Source organism: Protopterus annectens, chromosome 5.part1, assembly GCF_019279795.1.
Source record: "Protopterus annectens isolate FY-2018-M chromosome 5.part1, PAN1.0, whole genome shotgun sequence".
NCBI classification, from domain to species: Eukaryota; Metazoa; Chordata; order Ceratodontiformes; family Protopteridae; genus Protopterus; species Protopterus annectens.
The window spans coordinates 725,995,837-726,017,091 of record NC_056736.1 but is presented as its reverse complement, the minus strand read 5'-3'; the positions used below and the strand labels follow the sequence as shown (position 1 = coordinate 726,017,091).

At 43.3% G+C, this 21,255-nt stretch overlaps 1 protein-coding gene across 2 annotated transcripts in view; it reads left to right on the top strand.

The window, feature by feature from the left end:
- The window catches only part of ACER3 (alkaline ceramidase 3), a 1,138,468-nt gene that overhangs the window by 272,766 nt on the left and 844,447 nt on the right, over positions 1–21,255 (top strand). For both annotated transcript variants that reach the window (XM_044073355.1, XM_044073354.1), the window contains exon 5: positions 20,730–20,811. In XM_044073355.1, the coding sequence (XP_043929290.1) occupies positions 20,730–20,811 (82 nt within the window). The remainder of the gene's footprint in view (positions 1–20,729; positions 20,812–21,255) is intronic.

Sequence of the window (21,255 nt, the reverse complement as noted above, 5' to 3'; positions counted from 1 at the left end):
CTTGAAGCAGCAGGGAAGATCGCACTTTGATGGCAATAATGTTTTGAATATTTGGTACTTTAACCGCCGACATTTTACTGCTCTCTGAGTTGTGTAGCAGTTTGAGTGTGTGGAAAGTGCCTAAAGCTTTGGAAGCAGCCCAGTCCAATCCTTGGCTAGCTTTAGGTACTGCAACACTAATGTAATGATGGAAGTGTCCTAATCTCAGATACAAAAGTTACATATTTACTATAACAATAGACCTGGTTTGTCAGTTCAGACTTCATCAGTGTACCCTCATGTACCATTGTTACATGTTTCTGTTAATTACTGGGCCTTAGAGCAGAATTACATTGATCTGAAGAAATCTTCTTAGTTGCACAACATTATATGTGAAAAGGGGAAAGGCTGGTAGCCTGAGAAAATTTTAGATGCTGAGCTGTCCAAGTTCTGCTGGCCATAGTCCTGAAGGTGAAGATAGAACTGACAATCGGGGTCTGTCATTACATCAAGAAAGTACAGTTGTGTAAAATCTTACCATAACTGTAGATCTCCTTTCCTTCACCTTTGCAGTATTCCTAACAAGTGGGATTCCCTGCCGTGAAGCCCTCCGACCAGCCAGTTTACCAAAGTGTGCCACGTCACCTACACACTCCTTGTGTAGGGAAGGGCATAAAGGTGACGTTCAGGAGTACCATCCTCGGAACAGATTGCCCCAATAGGAACAGCAGTCCAAGGAAAACCAAGGAGAACCTGCACATCCAGGAAGGAAAAAGGACCAGGGGAATGGAAGGAGGAAGTGAATACTGCAGTGGAGAAGGCAAGGACATCTACTGTTATGGTAAGATTTTACACAACTGTACTATGTCCTTACACTCGCTGCTGCAGTATTCCTTACAAATGGAAGAGTGCCAAAGCTCAAGAAGCAACCTGGGAGGAGGAAGCAGCAGAGCCCTCCAAGAAGCCATGAAGAATGGCAGCAGAAAAACCAGCTCTAGCCCTGGAGATACCATCCAACTGGTAATGTTTGGTAAAGGTATGCACAGAAGTCCAGGTAGCAGTTTCAGGAATAGAATTAGCGTTTAAGCCTTTGAAAAATGCACAAGAAGAAGCCACAGCTCTAGCATAATGGGCCTTTGCCATGAAAAGTGTAACAAAAGAAAATATCCTTTGAAATCCAGGTGGAAATGGTTTGCTTGGAAACAGCCAAACCTATATACTGAGAATGAAAGGAAACAAATAACTAATCAGATTTTCTGATAGCTTTAGTTTTATCTAAATAAAATCTAAGCTGTCTATGCACATCTAAGGTGCGTAGCACACACTCACTTTCAGATTGCGGAGAGGGGAAAAAGTATGCAAATTAATAGACTGATTGACAACTCATTAACCACCTTTGGCATAAAAGAAGGATTAGTATACAAGGACACCCTGCCCTCATGAAATATCAAAAAAGGTGGACAAGCCATAAGGAATTGCAACTCAGACACCCGTCTGGCAGAAGTAAAAGCAAATAAACGAACAGTCTTCCAAGAACAATGTTGCAAGGAAGCTGAAATAGCAGGCTCAAAAGGAGCCTAAGTCAATTTTTCCAGAACTAAATTAAGATCCCAGAAAGGAGGAACCAGGCTTCCTGAGATGCCTAATATTAAGGACGCCTTTAAGAAATTGCTTAACCTCAAACCTAGAAGCTAACTGGGTAGTCAAAGGCAGATGAGCAGAAAGAGCTGATTAGTGGGCCTTAATAGAATAGGCCAAACCAGCATTGAGCAACTCCCACAAATAAGAGAGAACCAAAGGAACATCCACAGAAAGTGAGTCCATGTCCCGAGAAAGACACCAAATAGAAAATCTCTTCCATTTAGACAAGATTTCCTAGTAGTAAGATGTTCTTCGTGTTTCACTGTTGCAGTCATTACATTTGGGTTATCTGCTTGCAGTAGCCCTCAGTAGGCCTGATTAACAAAGTCTTGGGTCCAGCGTCGGTTGCTGTCGCTTCTTCCATGATGTCAGGTCATCAGGGGTATAAAACATGCAGCTGACATCATTACATCCATCTTTCTTGCGGTGCGGTGCCCGAAGCAAAAGCAGTTCGTAAGTGCCAGTCGGCCGACTCTTGAAATTTTTGATGTGAGAGTGTTCAATCGCAAGCTCTGCATCGAGACAACCTAATACCCACAATCCCCTCTGCCTTTACCTCAGATCTAGTTTAACAACTAAAGCTAAGATTAAGATTTTTTCTTGTTATTTCAGCATAAATTTATTCTATAAAGTTTGTTTAGTGACTGTTCCGTTTAAGTTTAATTTTAAACTTATTAGAGTTTTTTCTGAATTGACTACTGGATAGACATTTTTTCTTTAACTGGATTTGACAATTTCACGGATTTGACTTACTACCTGGACTTGACTTCTCACCGTTTAAGATGTCTGAGAAGGCTAAATCTAAAATGTCAGTTACTGACAATCATAGTTCCTCGTCTACTGTCTTGGCCCTCTCCATCTGCAAGAAGACTGCTCTATTTGTCATTCTTTCAGTGGGAGGGTCATGACAGATAGGGGTTTATTAAAACCTTCCTTTCAAGAGGCTCTGGATGCTTCAGACCAGGCATCCAAATGTCATCAGCTCCGAGCTCTTGTGTTCAACTGTTGTCAGTGTCTGACACTGTTGAGGTCGGCTCTGTCTTCGGTTCCTTGCAGAAATTAATGGAGAATACGGCCTTATCCAAACTCATCTCGGTTTCCTCCCAATTGGTGTCGAGACTTGAAGGCCTTCCATTATCTCCATCTCTTCCTCCTCCGAGACCTGTCCAGTCTTTGGAGCGGAAGAGGCTGATCTACTGATTGTGGAGCCCTCGTGCCAGAACCGATCTCATGAGGAAGGTGTTGTCTACCCAGACAACCACATCAGTAGAAGCAGCCTCTCCTCCCCATAAAGGACCGTTATCCTCCTCTGCACCAACGCCAGCACCTGTGTCTCAGCCAAAGAAGTCCCTAGGAAGGAGACACTTAGATTCTCCACAAGAATCATTGACATCGGACACCGACTTGGATGAGTCAGAAGGGTCCCCAAAGTCACCTTCAGAGGATGTCATTTTTGCTGACATCTTGGAGATCCTAAAACAGAGAGGTGATTGGCAGTCCCTTCCCCTTCTGAGGATGAGTCAGTCTTGCTGAAGGCATTCATGAGTTAATGGAGCTGATTGCGGGCATGGGAGACACCTGACACGGTGGAACCAGTCCCTAGAAAGCCTAATAAGCATATTACTGCACCCCAAAACAAGGCTTACCTCACAAAGGGAGTTCCAGTGGAGATGTCGGAATCTTCCTCATCTGTCCATCCGCCTAACAAAGATTCTAGGACTATGGACATTTAGTTCAGTGGCTTTTTCTATGCGATCCCTGAACTATTTGACCCACTTTGGATCTAATCAAAGAGTTGGGAGATACCCTCCAGGGTACTACAGATGCTGCTGTTTCAGAAAAAGTTACAGCACATCTCAATACCCTTACATCCATTGTTAACTCATCCATGAGGCTGATCTCATGACAATCCTGGATGCGCTTATGTTCATTATTTGATGGTGCCACTCTCTTTGGCCCCAAAGTAAAGGAGATGTGAACAGGAGGTGGAAAATGTGGATCTTTCCCAGGCACCTCTAGAGGCAGAGGAGGAGGCAGAAAACCAAGGTGACAGGGATACACCCCTGGAAAACCTTTCCAGCACTCCTGAGAGGAGGCCCGACTGTCCTGCTCTGGAGGCAGTCCCTCAGGCCTGGCAAAATCTTACTACAGACAACTGGGTAAAAGCGTGGTTACCAGAGGTTACAGAATACCCTTTCTATCCACTCCCATTCCAGACTCCCAGATGTGCCACCCCATCTACCCAGCAGCTATAGAAATTTCAAAGCTGCTAGAAAAAGAGTCATCCAACCAGTCCCAGCGGACCAAATAGGATTCGAACTTACTCAAGGTTCTTTTTAGTTCCAAAGAAGACAGGGGACTGGAGGCCGATTCTGGACCTAAGCAACCTCAACAAGAAAAGTTCGAATGGTCACGCTTCAATCGATCCTTCCGTTCTTACAGAAGGCTCAATAGATCTGAAGGTACCACATCAAAATGGCCAGCCAGTCACTATCAGTTTCGAGCCCTGCCCTTTGGTCTGACCTCAGCCCCCAGGGTTTTCACCAAATGCATGGCAGTGGTAGCGTCTCTGGACGACTGGCTCCTTTCTGCCACCACCTTACACTCTACAACTTTGTGTTCACCAAAATCTTTACTACAGCCATCACAGCATATCTTATTCATAGGCATTTAATTCTAAGGCTCCTCCAGAAAGAATAGCCTCACTACAAAGTCAAATATCTCTCCTTCTGTCATCCAGAAAATCCCCAGCAAAACTGGTTCTGAAGGTCTTGGGTCTCATGGCAGCTTCTCTCTACCATTGGGAAGACTGCACATGAGAGTCAACAGCTACCTCTGACACCACGAAATCTGATTACAAACACATGCAAATCACATCTAGCCTGGTGGGGGGCATCTTTCAGGGACAGACAGTCCCATCAATGTTCTAGAGTTGAGGGCAGTGTTTAACACTTTGAGTTCAGACAGACAACATGTCTGTAGTCTGGCAATGGGCAGAGTCCCGGTCATCCAACGTCATAGCCGACAGGCTGAGCAAAAGTTTCTGCAGAAAGCCAACAACCTAATCCTCATTGCCCCATTCTAGCGACCTTGGATTCTGGACCCAGAGCCAGATCTACTGACTGGGTTCCTCACCCCTCACTCCATCTAGCAGCCTTCTCATAAAGCTTCCACTACAAAGACCTACACTAGCCACTTTGAGTGCAATTGGCTGCCATTTCCAACTTTCATGTGGAAGGGCACCTATTATGGCTCACAGACTTTGTAAGGCCAGGATCTTTCCATATTAGACCACCAGTTAGAACTCCTACATCACCTTGGAATCTGAACCTTTATTATCTAAATTGATGTTGCCCCCCAGCCTCCTCTTGTCCATTGAAGTATTTAAGACTCTCTTCCTGGTAGCCATCACATCCCCTTATTTGATCTTTCACTCTGACAGACTAATCCATCCTTTCTCCCCAAAGTTTGCTCTATCAATAACATTAATCAGTCCATTGAATTACCTACCTTTTTCAAGAATCACTCTAATGAGTATATGTTACACAAATTGGATGTCCATAGACAACTCAGGTTTTATTTGGATAGAACAAAGGATCACTTCCAAATGGCTAACTGATTGTATTATATGACAGGGTTTCTAGGGACAGGGCAACCTTTGGTTCCACTGTGCTCAAGAACATTCCCTCCTGAGTTCTCAGGAACATGCCTCAGGAAGAGCGTTCAATTTGGTGCCTGGTCTGGAGTATTCTGCTTGTTTTCGAGTTTCAGAACCGACATCTTCAACTAAAGCGAAGTACCCCATTGGGGAAACCTTTTCTTGCTCCTTACTGATGTCAGTAAAAGTTAATAATTGCATTACTTGTGGAAAGCAAATACCTCATAAAGATTTTCATTCGCACTGTATTGCTTGCCTAGGCCCTGACCACAACGTACCTTGCTGTCGGTTTTGTGCTTTATTTAATCCGCGCACTGTCTGTCGATGGTATATTTTCGCCTCTAAATATTTCAGTTCTCAGTTTAATTATCCAGAAATGTCATCGGTTAGCCATCCAACTACCGGGATTCTGAAAAAACGCAAAGATAAAGACAGAGACAGGCTGCCGAGGTCCAAAACTGCCGACGAAGCTTCTCCTAAGTCAGTTGCCAGTTCGCTGGTACTCAGTGAGGCGCTTTCGCAGCCCCAGATACCCACTACGTCTGATTCTCAGGCCTTTACTGAGATCCATTCAGAGTTACGTTATGCCGTGAGATGCTTCAACTATGGAACCCACGGATGTCTCTACCTTGGTTGGGTCCGGAGCCGCTGTGCAGGCACCGGTTTCTGAGGGTGTATTCAGGCTTACGGACTTGCATATTAAGCAAACTCCTCCTCCTTCATTTAGGCCTAAATCTCGAACCATGCCAAAAAAAAACAGACGCCCAGGCTGTATGCTCAGGCCTATATGCCTAAAAAACAAATGATAAGAATGGCTGAATATCTTATAACTCTAATCAGAGGAAGCCAACCTCCCCCTTCTAAGAGACCTAGGGCTGAAGTTGTTTATGAATCTTCTGACCAGGATTCTGATTTTTCTGATTCTTCTGATGATCTGGATTTGCCCTTATCTACTTGTGAGGATTCTGATGTAGAGGACTCTATTCCCTCTGCTTTCCCTCCAGAGGATTTTTCCTTTGGTGAAACCTTACATATTCCTAAGAGTATTTCCACTGGGAAAGCCAGGATTTTTCAGATTTAAAAAAAAAAGGTGTAGGGATATCTTACTCCTGCCTCAGCATAGGCCTTTAGCTATTCCTCCTGTACTAGACATTGTTGATGCTTTTTCAGAATCTAGTTTGGCCCCTGATTCTTTGCCTCCTGCTCCCAGAAAACCTGACCGATATTACAGGGTTACCTGATTCATACATGTTCCTGTTTAAAAATCCTATTGCGGACCCAGAGACTGTTTCACAGGGGCCCAAGGGCATTAAGGCTTCTACTGCTAAAAATCCTACCCCTTCTGATAGAGACTCCAGGGCGCTGGATAGATGGGGTAAGAAGGTTTACACTTCTACAACCTTGGCCGTTAGGGCTTTAAACTGCCAATTTCATATGTTAAGGTATCAGCAACATGTTATTGGATTGCTTAAACAGAAAATGATGATTCCTGACTGTGGAAAATAAAGAATTACAGGATTTAATGCATTCTGATGAACAGGTTAGAAAACATACTTTGCAATATGGATTTGATTCATTAGAGGCCTCTTGCAGGGCTGCTGTTACTGGGTCTGCTCAGAAGGCATAGATTCATAGATTAGTACTAAGCTAACTGCCCTTGCAAGCCATTTTAAGCTTAGCCAATTATCTCTTGTGAGACTCAAACCCTGCACCTTGTGTTTATAAGGCAAACACCTTAACCATTAGGTCACCCTCCCAACCTTGGCTTAAGGAGCAATCTTTGCCTGATCATGTTAAAGCTAAATTGTTGGATGCTCCCTTAAATCAGGACCACCTGTTTGGCAACAAGGCTGAGGTTCTTAAAAAGATGGAAGATAAAGCTAAATCTATGCAAACTGTTAAAGATTTCTTGCAAGTGCAGTCTCCTAGATTTAGTAAGCACTGGCCCTCTAAGAATTGATCCTTTTCAGCCCCTTCCAGGTCTTCTCAAGCCAAACACAGACACAGCAGAAACCCCAGGTTTCAATCCCAGGGGACACATGAGACTAAGCAGTGGGGGGTTTCCGCACCCAAATCGGGGAGTAGTAAGACTCCCCCCTATGGAAAACTGTCTCAATGACTTGCTCTTAAAACTTCCAAGCACTTCCCAACGGAATGCTCCTTTAGGCAGAAAGATTGGTCCGCAGGCCAAAAACTGAGAACTCATTACCCAGGACAAATGGGTTTTAAATATAGTGTCCCAAGGATACCGATTTCACTTCCACACCTTACCAACCCCAAGCGGGTGGCCAGATCTACCTCCAAATCAGTGGGCAGAGGCCCAAAATCAAGTACTCTCTGTCTCTTAAGCATGGCGGCTATTCATTTGGTACCAGAAGAGGAAAAGGGACAAGGTTTCTATTCGAGACTTTTTCTGGTACCCAGAAAAGGCAATACGTGGCATCCTGTCCTGGACCTTTCTACTCTAAATACCTTTCTGGTGATTCCAAGATTCAACATGCTGACTCTTCAACAGCTGCTTCCTATGCTAGGCAAAGATGCACGGTTGGCAACACTAGACTTAAAAGAAGCATACCTGCAGATCCCTATCAGGGAGTCTTGCAGAAGATACCTACGCTTCAAAGCAGACTACATGCACTATCAGTTCTCTGCACTGCCCCATGGCTTATCTACTGTGCCCAGGGTATTCACAACGTACCTAGTTCCAGTCACTGCATTTTGCAGGCAAAGACATATTCAAATATGCCCATACCTGCACGATTGTCTAATTCAGGCAGAAAGCCAGGACATACTTTTGAATCATCTGGCCTTTGTTCAAAGGGTACTGATGTGTCTGGGGTACACCATAAATGAAAAGAAATCACACCTGGTACCCTGTCAACAAATTATATTCCTGGGAGCAAATTTGAATACAACTTCCCAGATGCCTTTTCCCATGCCAGAGAAGCGGACTCCTTTGACAACCTACTTCAAACAAGTGGCCACAAAAACCCAGTAAACTGCAAGGCAAATACTGCAAGCGTTGGGGTTCATGGCCTGCTGCATTCTTCTAATTCCATATGCAAGGCTGCATATGAGGAAACTGCAATGGTATCTCAAAAGCCTATGGTGCCAACATTCACAGGATCTAGAAACTATGATTCCTATCATACCTTGCCTACGCCTAGAGTTCCTTTGGTGGTCAGAGGCCTGCCACCAAAACAAGGGACTACCATTCACACTACTCCCTGCCGCCCAAACCTTAACAGACACATCAGACTATGCATGGGGGGGCTCACCTGGCAGGGAAGTGCATTCAGGGCAAATGGAACCCAAGTCAAATGCACCTGCACATAGATCAAAAGTAAATGTTAGCTGTACAGAATGCTCTGACAGCCTTCAAGGCCCACATTCTTCCAGGACAACTAATCGTAAAGATGGACAACACTACGGTCATGTGGTACATAAACAAGCAGGGGGGTACACACTCTTACTCCCTCTGCAGACTAGCCATGGCATTGTGGAACACAGCCTTGAGCTACCAAGTGAATCTACAAGCTCAAATTCTGCCAGGAAAACTAAATACACTGGCAGATGGACTAAGCAGAAACCTCATTGACCCACACGAGTGGAAACTGGAACCAAGGATTTTCAGCATGTTGACAAGCAAATGGGGAGCCCAGATATAGACCTGTTTGCCTTCCCCTCAGAACCATCAATTGGTCAAATTTTGCACAAGGATTCCCCACAAACTAGCTTGGAAAGTGGATGCTGTAACCTTCAGCTGGAAAAACCTATCAGTTTATGCCTTTCCTCCTCTGCCTCTGCTCTCCAAGGTACTACTAAAGATCAAACAAGACAAGCCAAGGACGATTTTAATTGCACCAAACTGGCCACGCCAACACTAGTACCCCTCCTGCGCAGTGTGTCACGCTTTGCCCCATGACACGTGCCTTAGACTCCTTCCCTGTTGTCTCAGAAGGAGAACCAGATTCTGCACCCTCATCTGCAAACCCTGAACCTAGCAGCCTGGCTAATTACCTAATCTCTCCCTTACCACCCCTCAGTAAATCAGTGATAGATATCATTATAGAGGGTAGGAGACCTAGTACTAGAAATTATTATGCTGCAAAATATCTCAAGGCATGAGCACAGCAGTGCCCAATTTACCTCGGATTCTGCAATATTTGAGATGCTTCATAAGGGCTTGTCCTTTTCCTCCATCAAAATTCATGCCTCAGCCATTTCAGCTCATTTTAGCACAGAGCCTCCCCTCTTCTCTCACCCACTGCTCAAGCAGTTCCTCAGAGGGACCAAAAATTTAAGGCCACCCAGGAAAGCTCCAACTCCAGCCTGGGACCATAACTTTGTCTTGGAGAAACTCACTCTTTCTCCTTTCGAGCCAGCTGCTACTGCATATTTAAAATTCCTTTCCTGGAAAACAGCTTTCCTTTTAGCAATCAATTCTGCAAGAAGGGTATCTGAATTACAGGCCCTTATGGCAGTGGAGCCTTTGATCATCTTTCATGTGGACAGGGTGTCCTTCAGAACCAATCCCTCCTTCATGCCCAAGGTGGTATCCAGTGTGGCTTTTAATCAGTCCATTCATTTGCCTACCTTCTTTCCTAATCCACAGAACAAAGGGGAACGGATACTGCACTCCTTAGATGTGCACAGACAACTTAGATTCTACTTGGACAGGACTAAACCTCAAAGGAAATCTGAACAGCTGGTGGTGGCATTTGCTGCAGGGATAGAGGGGAAAGCTATTTCAAAGCAAACCATTTCAAAATGGATGGACCACTGCATTAAATTCTGCTGTAAGCACCATGGAAAACCTATCCCACAGGGCATCAGACTCCATTTAACCAGGGCTGCATCTACCTCTACAGCCTTTCTCAGGGGTGTCCCTACAAGGGATATCATAGAAGCTGCTACCTGGAGTTCTGTACATACTTTCACCAAGCATTATCATTTGCCAATTTTCTCTAAATGCAGAACTGGTTTTGCCACTGCAGTCTTGCAGGGCCTTATAGCTGGTTCTAATTCTATTTAAAGTTCTCCTCCCAACCTTCGCTTTGGGAATCTACCCAAATGTAATGACTGCAACAGTGAAACATGAAGAACATAGTACAGTTGTGTACACTTACCATAAATGTAGATGTTCAAGTGTATTCACTGTTACAGTCCTGGTTACCCTCCCTCCAGCCCCCTTTCTTCTTTTGGCTATACCTCTACTCTCACTTACTATGCTCAAAAAGCTTTTTGGTGTATTTGCTTTTTTGTTGGAGGTATATCCTTGTATTATAGATTTAATTGCTTCCCATTAGGGGAGCATCTGCCATCTGGGGCAAGAAAAACTGATGTAATGGCGTCAGCTGCATGTTTTATACCCCTGACTACCTGACGTCATGGAAGAAGGGACAGCAGCTGACACAGGACCCAAGACTTTGTTAATCAGGCCATCTGAGGGCTACTGCAAGCAGATAACCCAAATGTAATGACTGCAACAGTGAATACATTCTAACATCTACATTTATGGCAAGAGTGTACACAACTGTACTTTTCTTTGCCTCCTGCAGGACCTGCAGCATGTCTTCAGAAAAAAGGTGTCTGTAAGGGATCAAAACGCTATCACCCAGTGTCAAGTGGAAGCATGCACAGGTGGGGATGGATGAGAGACCCTTTGTCTTGTGTGAGGAGATTCACCCTTGGAGGTAACGTGATGATTGCCCTTGGCTAGATGCAGAAGTAGAGAGAGACAATGCTTTCTTGGCCAAAAGGGGGTCACCAACAGGATTCTGGGAGCATCCTGTAGAATCTTGAACAGGACTCACAGAATGAGAGGAAGGGGAGGGAATGCATAACAAAACATCCCCTTCCAAGAAAATGAGAGGGCGTCCACCTTCCATACCAAAGGACCTAGGACTCTGGCACAAAAGAGAGGAAATTGCCTGTTCAGAAGGGAGGCAAAGAGATCCACTTGAGGTGTTACCCCACTGTTGAGCAGTGTCCAGAAACACATCCCTGTGAAGCATCCATTCGTGGGCGTTAGTGAAGGACCTACTCAGTTTTTCTGCCACAACAGGAATATAAACCATCTGAAGAGTCACTTGATATTGGATAGCCAGATCCCATACCAGAAGTGCCAGTCAGCAAAGACAGTAAGATCTTGTATCCCCCTGTTTATTGATATACCATATGACTGTGGCATTGTCTGTGAATACCCTGAGAGAAGAGAGGATGAAAGGCCTAAAGAGCCAGCAGAAGAGCCCTCATCTCTTTGATGTTGATGTGGTTCTTCCACTGACAAGGCGACCACACTCCCTAAACCCTAAAGGAGCCAAGCATTGCTCCCCATCCCACATCTGAAGTTTCTGTGAACAGATCCTGAGAGGGGAGAGGGAAGAGAAGGTTGAAAAAGGATCCCTGGATTCAGTGACAACTGTTGAATCCACCACAGAAGTTCCTTCTTGAGACACAGGAGAAGAGGAACAGGAAAGTCTAGAGGATGCGCATGCTGAAGCCATACCGACTTCAGAAACCACTGGAACTTCCTCATGTGGGGTTTGGCCAGAGGGAGGATCAGAATGATGGAAGCCATGAACCCCAGAGCTCTCAAACTCCCTGGCTGAAATGGAGGCCAGGGGAAGAAAAGTTTGAAAGAAGGAAATGAGAGTTTATGCCTTTAGAGGAGGCAGGGATGCCAGCATTGGCACCGTTTGAATCGTGCAACGCAAAAAGACATGATCCTGAGAAGGAGTCAAGGAAGACTTTTTGAAGTTTATTGTGAACCACAGGTTCTGAAGAAGAGAAATGGTAAAATGAAGATTTTGCAAAAGGACCCTCTGCAGAAGATGCCTGAATCAGGAGGTGATCCAAATAAGGAAAGATTTGGATCCCTTGAAGCCTGCAAAAGGCAATCACAGGAGTGAGGCATTTGGTGAATAACCTTGGGGCAAGTACAAAGGCCAAAAGGCAAAGCATACAACTGAAAATGCCAGGAAGCAACAGAGAAACGCAAAAATCTCCTGAAAAAGAGGATGGATTTTGGATTATGAAGATCAGCATCCTTGATGTCCAGAGACACCAGAAAGGCATGAGGGAGCAAAATAGGAAAAAGGGACTGAAGGGACAACATCTGAAAGGAAGGCACCTCCAGAAAAGTGTTTAGATGAGAGAGGTCTACAATAGGATGCCAAGTACCTTCTTTTCTGGGCACTAGAAACATTCTGGAGTAAAACCCTTTCCCCCTTTGGGACAAGGGCACCTCTTGAATAGTACCCTGAGATAAGAGGTCTCTAAGAACCTCTGGGGAAAAAGGAAGTTGTTCTCGAGGAGACTGAGGAATGCCCATAAAAGGAGGGTGGGAATTCCAGACCATGAAGTACCCCTGCCCAAATGATTGACAGAACCCAAGAATCCCGGGTGATTCAGAGCCAGACCAGAAGAGAAAGAGAAAGGCGAATAGAAAGAGGAATGTGGCTGGGAACAGGTGGATAGTCAGACAGCACCTGTTTTGTCAGGAAAGGAAGGCTTAACAATCCTTCAGTTTGAGTAGCCTTAGCAAGAGGAGTCCATTTACTACCCTTTTTACCTTTAGGAGGAGGGCGATATTGCCTACAAACAAAGGCTGGCTTAGAAGGGTAGTTTTGCTGAAATCTAGGCACAGGAGAAACAGACATGCTTAAGCTCCTGTAAAGCCTTCCCCTTGTCCTGAAGAGACTTAAATAAACCAGCAGCTGCTTCACCAAACAAAAGAGCATTATCCAGAGGAGCATCCATCAACTTAGCCGTAATATTGCGCGAAAGCTGAAGCCTAAGCACAGGTAAAAAAACACACTCTCCAAAGCCAAGAACACAGCATCCATGGGACTTGACAATATCCCAGGCTGCATTCTACATAAACTACAGAATGAACTGGCACCCTACCTAAGTACCATGTTCAATCATAGCCTCACCTCAGGCTTTGTGCCCACTAAATGGCGCACCGCGACTGTTGTCCCACTCCACAAGGGGGGAGCCACGACGGACCCCGGGAACTACAGCCCCATTAGCCTGACGAGCCTGGTCTGCAAGGCCGTGGAACGTATCATCATGGAACTCATAAACAAAGACCTTGGTAATCTCCAAACTCTGGACCCTACCTAGTTCAGATTTGTAAAAGGCAGATCATGTCTCCTAAACCTGATTGACTTCTTTGAAGCAGTCACCAAAGCCATAGATGAGGGTAAAGTGGTTCAAACAGCTTATCTAGATCTTGCCAAGGCTTTCGACACAATCCCCACTCTGGAATTATGGATAAGCTCACTAAACTAGGTATAAATCCCTATGTCATAGAATATAAAAACCAAACGTAAATTGTTCACAAAAACCACCAAAGAAGAGAGCAGGAACAGGATGCACACAGGTTTATTCTGGTACCTCGGCTTCCACAGCCTTCAAAGGAATAACCATTTCCAAACAGATGCATCATTTTATACAAATTTTCTTAATTAATAATAAAGATAAAGGGAATTTTCTACGTAAGTTGTTGAAATTGGAAAGTATGTTTATTTTAAACTTTGGTACTTTGAAACCTAAAGGTTTAAATTTAGAAAATAATTTGACTTTTTGAGATATGGTGTAGTGTTATAAATATAAATTTTGATATTATGTACTATACACTTTATCTTGTTAAAATATCACCTATTGTCTGTGGTTTAGCAATTCACCGTATGGCCCTTTTATTCTTGTGAATGATGCATTGTATGATTATCCAATTTATTAATTAAGAAAATTTGTATAAAATGATGCATCTGTTTGGAAATGGTTATTCCTTTGAAGGCTGTGGAAGCCGAGGTACCAGAATAAACCTGTGTGCATCCTGTTCCTGCTCTCTTCTTTGGTGGTTTTTGTGATAAATCCCTATGTCACAAGATGGGTTGCCAACTGGCTCACGGACAGAACCCACACTGTGAAAGTAGCGGACTCCAAATCCAACTTCAGACCAGTGACAAGTGGAGTACCACAGGGTTCAGTCCTGGGTCCTCTCCTGTTTGGTATCTGCTTCTCTGAAGTACAGGCTAACACAGAAGGTCTTTGGCTAACAAAGTTTGCAGATGACTGCAAACTAGGAGCTATAATCAAAACTCCTAACGATGTGGACATACTACAAAAGGGCCTCACTGAGACAGATACCTGGTGTCAAAAGTCATGACCTGAAGCTCAATGTCAAAAAGTGTCTCATCCCCTTTGGTAAAAACTCTGTACCCATGAGCTACCACATAGCTGGTAGTACTTAATGCTGAAAATGTGAAGAGACTTTAGGATACAGGTGGACAGTAGTCTCTCCTTGATAATCACATCACCATAGTGGTCAGGAAATCCTTCTACGTGGCTCACCTCATCACAATAGGTTTCTCATCCAGAAAAAAAGAGGTCATTGTTCCTCTCTACTCATCACTCATTAGACCCATTATAGAGTACAACGCCCCTTTTGGTATGTACCTCACAAGACCTCTACAACAACTGGAAAGGCCACAGAAATACCTCACAAAGAGGATTACTGGCATCAAACAGATGCCCTACGCAGACGGTCTCAAAAAACTCCAGCTTTGCTCCGTCGCATATCGCTTACTCAGAGGTGATCTCTGCCTAACATACAAAGCTATGTCGAACCCAGAGCTGTTGGACATGCACCACTTAAAGAAATCACAATCCCTCCGAGCTACATGCTCTAGGGACCTAAATCTTGTCACCGCAATAAACAGAACATGCTGGAGGGATAGATTCCTATCCCAGAGACTTCCCATACTCTGGAACAGACTACCTATCTATGTGTAACAGAGCTCCTCATTAGCACTCTTCAAGAAAAATCTTGATGATTGGATGGGAAATAGGAAATTCACCCCAAGGATCACTTCTGTGGCTCTGCTAGACAGGGGCACAGGAAAATTTTCTTGGGTGGTGAAAGCCAGGGTACATTTTTGGCTAGGCTTATATAGGCCCTAGGGCCAATAGCCTAGTATCTACCTATAAACCTATGAAGAATATCTCCTCAGAACCAAACCAAAAGCAGCAGCCCTGGAAGAGGCATCTGCTGCATCAATGCTACATTTGATAGAATGATGAACTACCCGAGAGGAATTCCCTAGCTAGGAAAGAGCAGAAGATTTACTCTGAGTCAGGAAGATCAGAAAGAAACTGACATGCCTGCAAAAGAAGAGCCAAGACATACCTAGAGATATGGGTCTGATAATTAATAGCTCTAAAAGCTAGGGTAGCCGAAGCACAGAACGTACCCAGTCTATCCATAGTTCTACTGTCCTTGTTAGAAGGCAGTAACTTGGATGAAGGAAGCAGCAGAGATGGCTTATCAGAGGCTACAGACACCACAGATTGGTTAGCAGCAGGACATTTAAACAAAAAGGAACCATCCTTGGGCACCCTATAAAACCTGTCAGACTTCTTGGGAGCAGGTTCATAGATATGTACTAGGCCAACGGACCTGGACCCTTTACAAGCCTAGCCCATAGAAGTGCCCTGGCATCATGCTGCTGTTAGTTTCCAGTGCCTCTGTCCAAGTAGAGCCACATGAGTGATCCCCAGGGTGAACTTTGTTTCCCATCCACTCATCAAGATTTCTCTTGAAAAAGGCCAGTGAGGTACTCTGCTTGCATGTATGGGATGTCTGTTATAGAGCATGGGCATTCTCTGGGTTATGAACCTGTCCCTCTAGCATGTTCTGTTAATTGTAGTAATGAGGTTGAGGTCCCTGGAGCATGTGGTGCAGACTGATTGGGATTTCTTTAGGTGTAACATTTCTAACAGGGCTGGGTCAGATATGTCTTTGTAAGTCAAGCAGAGATCGCCTGTTAATAGACGATATGAGACGGAGAAAAGCTGGAGTTTTTTTGAGTCTGTCCGTGTAGGGCATGTGTTTAAGGCCTAGGATCCTCTTTGTGAGGCACTTTTGTGGCCTTTCCAGCTATTGCAGGTGTTTATTGATTTACATAGCAAATGGGGCATTATACCCTATGATTGGTCTAATGAGGGAAGAGTAGAGAGAGATGATGACCTCTTTCTTCCTGGATGCAAAACCCTTGGTAATAAGATGTGCCACGTAGAAGGACTTTCTGACCACAGTGGCAGTGACCAGCAAACAGAAGAAAGCACAGGAATGCCAACAAATGGAAAAACAGTAAAAAAAAAAAAAAAAATGGTTAAAACAGCGTTTGGCCCCATGGCGAACAAGTTCTGAGGATGATATGCCTGAACGTCACCTTTATGCCCTTCCCTACGCAAGGAGTGTGTAGGTGACATTCAGCATACCTTAAAGCAATGGTGGACTTTGGTAAACTGGCCGGTTGGAGGGCTTCATGGCAGGGAATCCCATTTGTTAGGAATACTGCAACGGAGAATGTAAGGACATCGCAAATATATTTCTGCAAACAGACTGTCTTAAATTTAAACATGTTGTGTTTGAATACACACGTCAGTATGATGGTGAAGCGTCACTAATGACAAATGTACTCTTATGTAGAATGCATCAAAAAAGTAAAATATTGAGTTAGGATACATCAGAAGAATAAAATAAAAAGTTACTATGTATATTGTATTGTCCATAACCATAGTGAATGCATGTTTACTAGACCTACAGTATTTATATTTATTTATTTATTTTTCTTTTGTTTTACATTTGTTGACCGGGCTAGTCCAACTGGATACGTGTCCATTTTCAGTGGAGGCCCGGGGAGAAAAGCTCCAAAAAAAAATACTAAAAAACATACTAAAAATAGCACACAAAATACATACTAAAAACAAAAATATACTTAAAAAATATATAAACATCTGATGCTAACTATTAGGAGATGGCATTAATATAGAGTAATTCATCTTCAGTTTAACATAGTATGCAAAAAGAAATGTAAGTACAGTATCTGGTAGGTTTTAAGCATAGTTATTAGTACTAAGTAGTGACTGAGATAGGAATTAAGAGTGAAGATTCAAGTATAGATTGGGTACATAAAGATTTAAGGCAAAAAAAATTAGGTTATAGAAGCGAGTATATTATTTTGTTGGAACAAAATAAAAAGTGTTGTATGAAGCTGAAGTATGACAAGAAATTATTTTTGTTAGCCATCCAGATTTCTTGAAGCAGCTTATGTCCTGTGAAAGTTTGTTTCCAAAGAGAAGAATATGAGATGTCATTCCTTAGTCAAGCAGACTGCTCCAGACAGAAGAGGCTGATGTTCTTCGTGTTTCACTGTTGCAGTCATTACATTTGGGTAATCTGCTGGCAGGTTGCCCTCAGTCGGCTTGAATTCCAAAGTCTTGGGTCCTGCGTCTGTTGCTGTCTTCTCTTCCATGACATCAGGTCGTCAGGGGTATAAAACATGCAGCCGACGCCATTTTCTTCAGTCTTTCTTGCCACGCAGTGCCCGAAGCAGAAGCATTTTGCAAGTGCCGGTCAGCCGACTACTGAAATATTCGAGTTTGAGTTTCAGAACCGAAGTCTTCACTAAAGCTAAGTACCCCGTTGGGGAAACTTTTTTTCTTGCTTTTTACCGACATCAGAAAAAGTTAATAATTGTATTACTTGTGGAAAGCAAATACCTCATAAGGATTTCCATTTATACTGTATTCCTTGCCTAGGCCTTGATCACAACGTGCCTGGCTGTCGGTTTTGTGCTAGATTTAACCAACGCACTATTAAGCATCGGTATATTTTTGCATCAAAGTATTTTGGAAACTGATTTATCTACCCAGAAATGTCGTCAGATAGTAATCAGACAATCGGAGTACATAAAAAAACGTAAAGGAAAGGACAGAGAAAGGCAGTCGAGATCCAAAACAGACACCGAAGCTTCTAAGCCAGTTGCCGGTTCGCCGGTACTCAGTGAGGTGCTTTCGCAGCCCGTGATACCTGCTACCTTCGAGTCGCAGGCCTCTACCGACACCCATGTGGAGTCTGGCATGCCGCAAGATACTCAGGGTATTGGACCGACGGATATATCTCCCTCGGATGGATCCGGAGCTGCTGAGCAGGCACCGGCTTCTGAGAGTGTATTCAGACCTCAACATTTATATATCAAACCGAAAGCTGCAAAACCAAAGACAAAAGCAGCTACTTTGTTTGTGTCTTTCGGCTTTTCCCAGTTAGGGCTCGCCACAGGGGAACTCCAGTCCGATAATGATTGGCAGTAGATTTTTACGTGCTGGCTTGCCAGGCCTAACGCACAAACTTCACCGAAGGAACGCCCATTCATATGGCTGGTGGGACAATGGGGTAAAGGTTCTGCCACATTTGGGAGCTAACAGGTTGGCAGTTTCCTCCGGTATATAGTATGAATAGTGACATCCACTACCAGTTCAGCACATAGCTGGGCATTCCCTTTTAGATTTTAGACATAAAGAATGCTTTATGATAATCCTTGGCTAGTGATGTTATTTTAGATTTGTAGTTCGCTTTAGAGGACTTTTTACAAGATTTCTGATTTGCTTGCTTAAGCTGTGGAGGAAATTCTTCCTCTGTTGAGTCAGTTCCCTCTTGTTCTTAGACATCAATTTCTTCTTCTTCTTGTGTAACCTGTTTATATTGAGATCTACCAGGGTGGCTTGTTTTTTTTTTTTTTTCAGGAGGATCCGATTTTGATCTGGTCATGTACAGCTAAGCCTGTACAGTTGTTTGTGTTTATACAGGGCATTTGTGTACACTGCTGCATAGCAGTCACTGCTGTCTGTGACTGCTGGGGGTATAAAACTTTTTGTACCATTGCTTAGTAGGCTGTAGTTTGCTTTGGAGAGGTTTTTTATTTTTTATTGTTTTTTGCTTCTTTGAGGATGTTGTATCCAATAGTTACTTCGAACAAGACTGATTTATGGTCCAACCTTACCAGGTAGGGCATCACACAGGTGGGAATGTAGTGACCCTCCCCATGTCGATGAATACTATGTCTAGGATATTTGAACTCCTTGTGGTGGTGCAGATTATCTGTTCCACTGCATTTGGGTTAAGAAAGTCAGGAGCCTCTGGGCAAGCATGTTTGTGCTTGTGTACATCTCCCAGTTGATGGAGGGATAGTTGTAATCTCCCATGACACTGGTGTTGCTGTATGGTGAGTGACTCCAGTAAGTCCAGGTGTGTTTTTTTTTTTTTGTTCTTGGTGGGGGACCTATAGCTAGCAGTGATGTGGTAGGGTACTTTGCCTATATGAACTCAGAAACTGTGATGCATGTCATTATTTAGTGACTTCAGTCCTCTGAAATTTGCCAGAAAACCACAGATTTAATGTGGAACACACCAAAAATATGAGACAGACTTCTGGACATTCTGTGAAAATTGGGACAGTTGAGAAGTGCAGACTACCAACTGAATAGATGTTACTCTGTCCGGGCATACTGATGCTCTTTGTCAGATTGTAGAAAGGGATTAAGAAATTATTTCATTTATGACTATTTGGGACTTTATCCGAGAAGTCATTCTCATACTGTATAATTGTGAGGTATGCACCATAGCAGTAGACTCTGTGACTTTTGGCGAAGGATAACTTAATTTCTGAGCATTCCCTTTTTTCCTGTAGTTACCTTTTTTCTTAGGGCATTTGCTGTTGAGCAGGTTTATTAAATATGGCCTCCTTCACTAGGTGAAGAGCTGCAGGCAGCAGTGTTAAGGTATGTTTGTACTGATGTACACTTGGTTTTGCACTCTGTAGTTAATCCACTGCAGCAGATGCTGCCACCTTTCCGCACTTTAAAAATGAGCAAACTACAGCCCATCTCCTAATTTACTGATTATTACTGTGCTCTGTTTCACTCGTGGAAATCATCTTTTGTCGTTCATTTGTACTGTGGTGCCTGAAAATGGTTGGGGCCTGACAAGTCTCTCTGATTAATATCTGTAAATAAAATCTGACATCTGCCAAGGAAACAAAGATATACTTGGAGTTTGAATGCTAAACCAAAGGAAAGCAAACCTTGCACTTGTCTGTTACTGTGACAAATGAGTAATTGTACTTGAAGGTATAATCCCCTTGTGATTTTCTGCTCACATGGATTACTGACACAAATGCCAGTATTTACAGTAAGCCTTGGCAGGAATACTGGCTCTTTGTAGGGAAAGGGATGGTCTTAGGATATTCAGTGGGAGTTCTTGGACCAAATCCCAGGCCTGCAGACCAAAACACAGTTTGCCTTTACACTGTGTTGCAGTTTAAATGTTTAGCTGAAATGTTGACCAACCCAAGACCTTACATTTATTTTCAGTAAGGCACTGCCATTGCTTTGAAGTTCATATTTGTGTGTTTAGGATGATCCCTGCCCCACATATGCAAAGATGCAGGTAAATTAGAATGTTTATTGTGTTTACTGTCTTGCACTATTTCACTTTGTGTCCAAAATATACATTCATTATTTTGTTCAGTGTAAGCATTTTAAATAAAGGTATCATGCAAATTTTATGATATATATTTTTTTTACTTTTTTATTCTAGGTATGAATGTTTCAAGCACAAGAACTCGGTCAATTATGTGCTGTTTTGCATATTGATTCTATTCAGTTTGGTAGTTACTACAGTAAGTTCCTTTTTCTAAAATAAAGCTAAAATAGTTGTTTCACTTGGAACATTTTTGTGGTGTTCACAAAATTGTGTATTTTAGATGACCATAAGCTAATTTACCATCTCCTCCAGTCATTGTTGATGCTTGCAACATTATGAATCAGAGCCCACCCCACCCCGGTTGTAGTATAGTTGGAATTTCTGTCTTAGCCTGTGATGTTTGCTTCTTTATCTGAAGTTAAGCATCAGTATTATGAAAGTAAAGGTGATATGAGCCTTGTAAACTTGAGAGAGAAGTGCACAGTGGTTTCTGTTATGACATTCTCAGGTCAGTACAGATGGTGATCATTTTTGTGAAATAGGATGTCATTCTTTGAAGGGGGGCAGGAAGTTGCCCACTAAGAGCACATAGTACTATTTCTAAACCGACACAGCATTGCAGTAGATCTTGTATTATGTA